The following is an 8,505-nucleotide window of genomic DNA, read 5'->3' as shown; positions in this document are numbered from 1 at the left end:
CCCCCCCACACACACAGCATAATCAAGCACAAACCCAGGCAGGGCCCAAGCAGGGCTGCTGCAGCACCTGAGCAGCAGGGGGCACATGTAGGAGGCATCGTGCATCAGGGCGGAGGCGCGGGTAACGTGCACAAAGGAGCGGCTGCCGCGGCCCTGGCCCGCCGCGCCCCCGGGCAGCAGCCAGCCATACCTGCAGGGGGAAGCGCAGCCCAGCACGGGCGTGGCACGGGCTCGTCAGGCCTGTGCAGACAGGAGACAAAGGTAGGCAGCAGAGGGTGCGTGCTGCAGCGGCACCAGCCCATGCATGCATCCGATGCAAGGGAAGCTGAGGTTGGCCCGCTGCCTGCTCACCGCTCCTCCATCGCCAGGCGCTTGGCGTGCCACACATGCATCTCCAGCCGCCGCGGGCTGCCGCTGATGCCCTCTGGTGCTGCAGGGGCGGCTGCCGCCCCCGAGGCTTCCGCCGCGCCTGCTGTGGCAGCAGCCGCGGCGCTGGCGGCCAGGGAGGCTTCCGTCCACGCGGCCGACTGGCGGAAGCGCTCCTGCAGCGCCGCCGGCTGGCGCCGCATGCGGCGGTTTGTGAAGGGCCGCGCCACAGCCGCCGTGGTCACCTCGCCCGACTGAGCACCCTGCGTTGCAGCTGTTGTCGATGACGCCGCTGCTGCTCCGCCTTCCTCCTCGCCGGCCTCGGCGACTGGGTTGAGCTTGCGCCGTTTTCCCGCCAGCTTGGCATTTGGACGGAAGCGGTGGTTGTGGAACGGCTTGTGGCTGCCTGCCCGCCGCCGAAGGTGGCGCGGCAGCGCCGCCACTCCAAACTTGACGCCCAGCTTGCTGCCCTTGAGCGCCGCGCATAGCGCCCGGATCTGCAGGTAGCTTGCGCGCACAGGACCGACTTGGACAAGTCGGCAGGCAGCCAAACAAGGTGCAGGGTGCGCAGAGGCCAAGCAAGCATGTGGCGAGGTGCCATACCGCCAATGTCACCATCGCCTCACCTCTTGCTCACGAGCGCCGGCAAACCTCTGAACGTCCAGCGCCCGGGGCAGTGCTGGAAGCTGGCCCGGCTGCTCCATCACCCCTGCAGCGGGCTCTAATTTGTGACAGACTGCAAACACAGAAGATGAACGCGCCTGTAGGCCGCAGTGCTGCCGCAGTGCTGCCGCCAGCGCCGCCACGCAGGCGCCAGCGTGCCTGCCGCCTTGGCTGGGCCTCTTTCTTGCAAATACTTCCCGTCTGCTCCCTACACATCATGAACCAGACAATGGGCGCATGATCCAGAACATGGGACGAAATCCAATTTTGGGTCGTCCTCGTGGGCTGCCACCAAGCCGCCTTCACCTCCGGACGAGCGCCGCTGCTTGCTGCCGTCGCCAGCCTTGCTCTGCACTGTGTATTGCCCCTGGCGCCAGCTGTCGGCCATGCGGGGATCCAGCCGCAAGCGGGCGGCACCGTTGTGCATGAAGCGTGAGCCCTCCGACAAGGAGCAGGTGGACACCAGATTGTCGGTTGCGAGCTAGCGCTTCCCTGCAGGAGGGGACGGGAGGTGGGTGAGCAGTGGAATGCATGCATACGCTGCGCTGAAGCGCAAGACGAAGAGAGCAGGCCTTGCCTAGCACTGTGATGCACGCGCACTTTGAGCCGGCGTTGCTGCTTCTGCAGTTGTTGCTGCCGGGCATGTCGAGTCCTCGGTCGATGGCGCTGGGCTGCAGCCCCTGTTCTGCCTCATCATCAGCAAACTCCAGCACCAATGCCTCAGCGCAATTTGGGTCCCCCATAGGCACCAACAGATCAAGTGGGTTCATCACGTTGCCTGTGCACCAACTGGCTGCATCGACTCATAAACGGGTTGGCGGCATCCCCGGCAGCCGCTGTGCTGTGCTGCGCTGCGCCACTGTTGCCTCCAGCTTTGAGCTCGTTCTCTCCAAAATTTTGCCAGTTCTGTTTGTTGCTGTGTTTCCGTCTAGTGAACAACCCTCCCTCGTCACCGCAGCAAAGAGCGGCTGTGTTACTTCGTCGCGGTTTGTCGTTTATTACTGGGGAAGCGTCTTGATCAGCCATGGGCGTGAAGGGGCTGCTCCTCATGGCCCTCGGTTTCGGCCTGCTAATAAAGGCTCTGGCAAACCCATCGGCGTCCCTAACAGCCCTCTCCAGGGACCGCGTAGTATTTCAGGTGCAGTTCAGCTGTCCTCCCGGTGCCCCCGGGTCCTCGCACAGCGCCTACCTTGCCACTCACCGCCCCGCCACCGCCGCTGCTGCTGCCGCCGCTACGCGCGTTGCCCGTCTGCAGACGGCGTTTGGGGATGTTCACATGGCATTCTACCCCAACGTTGCCCCCAAAACGGCCGATCACATCCGGCGATGCGCAGAGCTGGGCCTGTGAGAGTACTGAGTTCTTCTGGGGATCCATTCTTGAAGTCCAACTCAACGTTTCGTGATCTTGTTGCAGATATAACACGAATCACTTCTTCCGAGTCGACAAAGGTTTTGTGGCCCAGGTCGCGGATATATCGGGGGGACGATTAGCCCCCATGTCTCGCATGCAACAGGTGGTCAACATACACAACAAGACCGTGTATAGCTTGTTGTTGTTCTAACAGTTTTACCAGCCTGGTCTGTTACAGGAGGTCGCTACTCGCCACGTGCCGCTGGAGTTGCACCCTGATGTTAAGCACGACCGACGTGGAATTCTGTCCATGGCCCGCAACGATGACCCTAACAGCGGCGGCTCGAGTTTCTCACTTCTCCTCGGCCCAGCCCCGCACCTGGACCAACATTATGCGGTGTTTGGCGAGGTTGTCGAAGGAATTGAGACGCTGGCCCGGCTGGAGGAGCTGCCAACTCGCACAGAAGGTGAGAACTCAGGAACAAATTTCAGATTGTACGTTGTTAGTTTCAGATCCATCGATCCGGCATTCGTCCTGGCTGCTTCAGGTATCTTTGTGATGCCTATCGAGAGGATTACCATTTCATCGACATACACGTGAGTGATGCAAGCCATCCCCATGTCCTCTCTCTCCTGTCCCTCCCCGCACACCCTTCCTTCTCCCTGCCCATGCAGATACGTGGTGGACCCCAATGTGGCTGACAAGAATCCTGCTGCCACCAACCACAAGCTGTGCACCGAGGAGCTGGCGTCTCTCCAAGGCCGCTACAATGCACAGGCTGCGGCGATAGAGAAAATCAGACAGGAGAGGCTGCCCGGGCGGCGCTGACGCCTGCAACGTAGTTGGCGGGTGCCGCCTGCGGCGGCGCGGCCTCGGACTGGCATGCAGCCTCAGGGCGCCATGTGCTAGCGTTTGTAAATCACGATTTCAAAAGCTTTCGAGCTTTCAAAGCAGGCTACTGAACGGCCGTTCAATACAGCTCGTGCGATCGCTGCTGACCTTCGGCCCCGATGAAATTACAAATCATCACAAGCATGTGGTCGCTGAATGGATGCCAAAATTCAAAGCATGGCTCTCCCTGCTGCGTGCTGAGCGGCAGTAGAGTTTGGTGGCTGCAAAGCTCCTTCTTCATTGCAATGATAGCATTTCCAGTCGCCAAAGACTGGTTGAGGGCAAACATTGAGCGGCCTCGTTGTCTCCAGCCCACAGGCTCCACCTCCCTGCCCACCCTCCTCCTCGCTGCGCCCTCTTGGAATGACCAGCGTCGAGGGCGTGAAGCCTCTCTGCGAGCCTGCCAGCGCGGTGCAGGTATAACTGCAGGCCTCCTTGGTGCCGCCGCCGCTGCCGCGCCTGGGTGCGCCGCCCAACAGAGAGGCTGTATTTCCTCCCGTCCCTGCCTCTCCGCTCTGCAGCCGCGCCATGATTGATTCCGCCAGGATGGATGACCTACCAGGCGAGGTCGTGGGTCTCATTTTGGAGCTCCTGCCAACAAAGTGCAGGTGCAAGGCTTCACGCCGCCACTCCGACGCCTGCCTTGTTGAATGCAGCTGCTTTGCCGCAGGCATGTCCCTCTGCTGCTGGGGTCAGCGCCCCAAAGCCCCTCACCAGTTTCGCTCCCCCTCTTTCCGCCCCAGTCTTGACACCATTCCGCTGCCGCTGTCCTCTCCTGGTGCAGGCCCGCCGCGGCTCTCGTCTGCAAAAGGTGGCACAGCTTGGTCTTCAGCCAGCCGGGGCTCTGGCGCCACCAGGTGCTGCGGCTGGGGCCGCTGGAGCGCCTTCCGGATGAGGAGCGGGCGCAGTGGTTTGCTGCCAAGTCGGCACTGCTGCGCCGTGTGGGCCCCTTCATAGCGCACCTCCGCGTGGCGGCCAGCCCCACCTGGCACTTTGACCCGACAGACGCGACGGCAGCATCCGATGCAGCCGCCGCCGCAGCGGCAGCGCTGTCGGCAGCAGGCCTCAGCATCATCAGCCTGTTTTCGCTGCTGTGCCGGCCGCTGGCCGGCCGCCTGCGCCGGCTGACCATCTGCTGCCATGAGCTGCTGAGTGCGGAAGCGGCGGCGGTGCAGGCGGCGGCCTGCTTTCCACAGCTGACCAGCCTGGCCCTCAACGCTGGCGCCTCGAGCCTGTCAGCCGACGCCTCCGCTGCCATTGGCAGCCTTGCCTCGCTACGCCGTCTGCGCGTGCACGCTGTGGAGGTGCCTGCCGCGCTTATCGAGGCCGTGGCGCGGCTGGGCCGCCTGTCGCGGCTTGAGCTGGTGTGCTGGGATGCGCTGCCGCCGGTGCGTGCGCTGGGCGCGCTGAGCTGCCTGCGGCTGCTCAAGCTGTGGGAGGGCGACCGCAACGCTGGCGCGCTGGAGCTGCCGCCGCCGGCCGAGTTCCCTCAGCTGCGGGCATTTGACTTTGACTGTGGGGGGCAGCGCTTCCAGGTGGGCGCTGGATGCTGTGGAGGGACGCATCGATCGCTCTTGCACAGTCGCCGCTGCTACAGCGAGCCGCGCTACCAGCTGGGCTTGGCATGCACTTGCTAGTCCCCCCGCGCAGCAGCTGCTGGCAAGCTGGTTGCCTGCCGCTGGCTTGTACAGGTCGAGGGTGGGGTACTGAGGCACTGCGAACGCAACCCAGGGCTGTTCCGGGGCCGGCAGGCAGGCGGCCGAGCAGCAGCAGCAGCGGTGGCAGAGACTGGACTGGCGGCAGGCGGTGAGGAGGGCGAGGAGCAGGAGGAGCAGGAGGCCCTTCTGCAGACGGCAGAGCGGCTGGCAGCGCTGCTGCCGGCGCTGCTGCCTCCGCGCGCGCGCCTGGCGCGACTGACGCTGCACAGCGCGGAGGTGCGGGCCGCTGAGCTGGCGGGCTGCGCTGAGCTGGCGTCGCTGCGGGCGCTGGAGGTCCTGCACTGCACCAGCCCCGACCTGGATGCCGCCGTGGAGGCTCTGATGACCCAGGCGCCCCGCCTCACCGAGCTGCGCCTGGAGGGCTGCCTCGCCGGCAGCCTGCCACCCTGTGTGGTGGCCCGTCGCGGCCTGCGGCGCCTCAGCCTGGCGGCCAACAAGCTGCAGGAGCTGCCCCCCGGCGACTACCTGTCTGGTGAGCGGGTGCAGCAAAAGCAGCAGCAGCAGCTGCTGCGACCAGCAGCCGTCAAGGTGAGGTGTGGCTGTGCCTGGCCAGCCACTACTCAGTAGCTTGCTATTCATGTTTGTACCTGCCAACCGTGCGTGCCTGCTTGCCTGTCTGCTGCAGCCTGCCGCCACCTTTCGTGCGACCGAAACTGGTTCCAGTCGCTGCCGGCCTCGCTGGCCGCTGCCACATCATTGACGCGCCTCGACCTTTCCAGCTGGGTGGCGCTGAGTCAGCACGACGTGGACGCCACGTTGGCGCGCCTGCCACACTTGCGCCGACTCGTTTACCAGGGAGGCTGGACGGAGACGGCTGCAGAGGTGCTGCGGCACCTGGCAGCGGTGGCACCACGGCTGGAGGTGCCGCTGGGCGGGCACGGTCGGCGGCTGGCGCGGCGGCCCAGGGCGCTGGTGGCCGGGTTTGGCAGCCGAGGCTCGGGCCTGGCCTACCTTCACAGTTTCCAGGAGGGCGACGACAGCAGTGGGGATGATGGTGACGAGCAGGAGGAGGAGGAGGGAGGCGGGCTTCAGGAGGCAGGGGAGAGGCAGTAGGGAGGGCAGTAGGTAGCGCTGCTGCCTCATCGCCCACGTGCCGACGACCCAACTATTCTTTCACTGTTCATGCCATCTAAACAATATCTTTTTGCCCAGGATTTCATCACTTTTCATTACGGCTGTGCTAACATGCATCAACTTTCCTGTTTCAATTCATCTCTCGCACAGCCCCAGCTCCTGCTACCATATGTCTGCCTCCCTCTGCCCAGTGTATGTCAACAGGGGCCAAGGAGCCACCCATTCTTCCAGCCACCTATGGCATAGTGTTCGAACCTTTTGATGTCACAAACACTTTTCCAATTGTTTTGCTTTACACAGCCTGGCATCCCATTTTATTCATGTCCTGCCTTGCCTGTACACAAGGCGAGCCTTGGGTCAGCAGGTCAGGGCGAGGCGTGCGGGTGGCGGCGCAGGACCGGCCCGACTCTTGAGCAAAGTAGAGGCGTCGGGACGGGGGAGGGGAGGGCATCCAGAGAACAAATGCATACCGGGGGCGCGCAGCGGCGGCGGCGCACTGAAGAATGGTTGGTAACGGTTGAGGCACGGCGCAAAGGAATTTTCCAAATCAAACAGAGGCAGGCGAATTGCGGTGCAATGCATTATGTATGTTGTATCCGATACCATAAGTCACTGGCGAAACGTTCGTTGCTGAGGCTGAGTCAGCCATTGGCACTGGGCCACTGGTCTTAGTGGCTGGGAGGCTGGTCAGTAGTTGGAAGCGCCGGGAGGCGGGCCGCGGCCTCTGCCGCCGCCACCGCCGCCGCCGCCGCCGCGCCCGCCACCGTTTCCACGGCCCCGCTTGCGCCCGGCGCCGCCCTCGCCGTTGGCGCCCACGCTGCCGTAGCTGGCCCCCTGGTGCACCTGTGCCGGCCTGGCCTGCTGCTGCCGGCCGCCGCCGCCATTCGCGCCGGCGCCGCCCCAGCCGCCGCTGCGGCCGCCGCCGCCGCCGCCGCTGTCGTCGATGCGCAGGCCGGGCACGCCCTTGAGGCCCTGCAGCAGCAGGCCCGGGTGGGGACGGCAGGTAAGCATGCGGCGTGCCTATGCCAAACCGGCAATGCGTGGGGGTGTAGCAAGCCCTCTGCAGACTAGAAGGCTTCCTGCCCGGCGCTTGCTCAACTCACCATCATGCCAATCGTCTTCTTTTGCAGCGGCGGCGGCTGCGACAGGCCCATCACCGCTGCAGGCGCGGACGGGGGCAGCAAAGGGAGGCGGGGGGTTAAACACCTACAACAGAGCAACACACACGCTGCAGCGCAGCACAGCGCAGCGCAGCGCCGCGCCACGCAGCGCGGCGGCGCGGCAGGGGATGCCCCACCCGAGAAGCGGTTGGCCTGCTGCACCAGCTCGGGCTTAGACCAGCCCATGCCCTTGGCACTGTTGTAGAAGCCCAGCCAGGCGGCATAGGCCTGCACACACACACACACGCACACACACACTCACACATAGGGGGTGTGGCGTCGCACAGGCGAGGACGTGGGCAAGGCCCACCGAACAAAAGAAGAGGGCGTGGGTGTTTGGCCTGCCGGGCTGCCCAATTATCCGCGCCACCACCACACCCAAACATCCGCACTCCGCACGCCCATTCCCGCCAACCCACCATGTCGGGCAGGCGGTCGCCCACGCGGGCCAGGCCCGCCTTCACCGCCGCCACGTCCTGGGGCGTGGTGGGCACGCCTGGCTCCGCAGTCAGCGGCAGGTCTGCAGGCGGGCGAGCGGGCGGGCGGGGGAGGGGTGGGTGGGAACGAGCTCGCCAACCCAAACACATGCCGGGCACAGCGCGGCAGAGCAGCACAGCACAGCTGGGCACGCTACGCTACGGCACAGCGCAGCTCAGCGTGGCACAGCGCAGCGCGGCGCGGCGTGCCACCCACCCCGCAGCTGGCGCATGAAGTGCTGCTCCTCTGGCATGAGGATGAGCAGGCCCACGCCGGCGCGGCCCGCCCGCGCTGTACGCCCCAGGCGGTGGATGTACTGCTCCCGCGAGCTGGGGATGCCCACCTGCAGCGGGCGGGGCGGGGAGGGCAGGGTGCGGTATTGTATATGTGTGTGCGCGGGGCGGGCGTGTGCAGGTGGAGAGTTGACCAGGCGCGGCAACCTGGTGTGCCATCTCTCTGCCGCCGAGAAGCGCCCTGCCATCATCTCCCGCAAACCCACACGCGCCACCAAACACACACGCAGCTCATCGCACAGCACCAATGGTGGCACTCCCTAAACATTTCATACCACCTCCACGCCAACACAAACACCACCACCACCAGCCCACCACACACCACCACCACCGCCGCCGCCACCACCGCCGCACCTGCAGCACCATGGTGACGTCGGGGTAGTCCACGCCGCGCGCCGACACATCTGAGGAGAAGAGGATGGCTGAGGTGGCGGTGCGGAACTCCTTGCTGGCCTTGTCGCGCGCAGACTGCAGGGCAGGGGAGGGAGGGGGCGAGGGGGGGAGGGGGAGG

At 65.1% G+C, this 8,505-nt stretch overlaps 3 protein-coding genes across 3 annotated transcripts in view; 1 reads left to right on the top strand and 2 right to left on the bottom strand.

The window, feature by feature from the left end:
- The window catches only part of CHLNCDRAFT_139841 (hypothetical protein), a gene marked incomplete at both ends in the record, with an annotated part of 3,968 nt that extends 2,551 nt beyond the window's left edge, over positions 1–1,417 (bottom strand). The window contains 4 exons of the mRNA XM_005843691.1: positions 68–190; positions 352–863; positions 993–1,102; positions 1,336–1,417. Coding sequence (XP_005843753.1) covers positions 68–190; positions 352–863; positions 993–1,102; positions 1,336–1,417 — 827 coding nt within the window. The remainder of the gene's footprint in view (positions 1–67; positions 191–351; positions 864–992; positions 1,103–1,335) is intronic.
- An 861-nt stretch (positions 1,418–2,278) lies between these two features.
- On the top strand, positions 2,279–2,975 carry CHLNCDRAFT_13084 (hypothetical protein; the record flags this gene model as incomplete). Its single annotated transcript, XM_005843745.1, has 4 exons — positions 2,279–2,373; positions 2,444–2,543; positions 2,619–2,847; positions 2,929–2,975. Coding segments are annotated over 4 exons (471 nt in total), but the record flags the coding sequence as incomplete, so codon positions are not given.
- A 3,776-nt stretch (positions 2,976–6,751) lies between these two features.
- Positions 6,752–8,505, bottom strand: part of CHLNCDRAFT_59143 (hypothetical protein) — a gene marked incomplete at its 3' end in the record, with an annotated part of 4,326 nt that continues 2,572 nt past the window's right edge. The window contains exons 10-15 of the mRNA XM_005843690.1: positions 8,349–8,462; positions 7,918–8,044; positions 7,644–7,744; positions 7,362–7,452; positions 7,168–7,223; positions 6,752–7,036 (exon numbers count right to left, since the gene is read on the bottom strand). Of these exons, the coding sequence (XP_005843752.1) occupies positions 6,752–7,036; positions 7,168–7,223; positions 7,362–7,452; positions 7,644–7,744; positions 7,918–8,044; positions 8,349–8,462 (774 nt within the window). The remainder of the gene's footprint in view (positions 7,037–7,167; positions 7,224–7,361; positions 7,453–7,643; positions 7,745–7,917; positions 8,045–8,348; positions 8,463–8,505) is intronic.

The sequence above is a fragment of the Chlorella variabilis genome, assembly GCF_000147415.1.
Source record: "Chlorella variabilis unplaced genomic scaffold CHLNCscaffold_27, whole genome shotgun sequence".
In the NCBI taxonomy this organism is placed as follows: domain Eukaryota; kingdom Viridiplantae; phylum Chlorophyta; class Trebouxiophyceae; order Chlorellales; family Chlorellaceae; genus Chlorella; species Chlorella variabilis.
The sequence above is the reverse complement of the archived record's forward strand: the minus strand, read 5'-3'. Positions and strand labels throughout refer to the sequence as shown.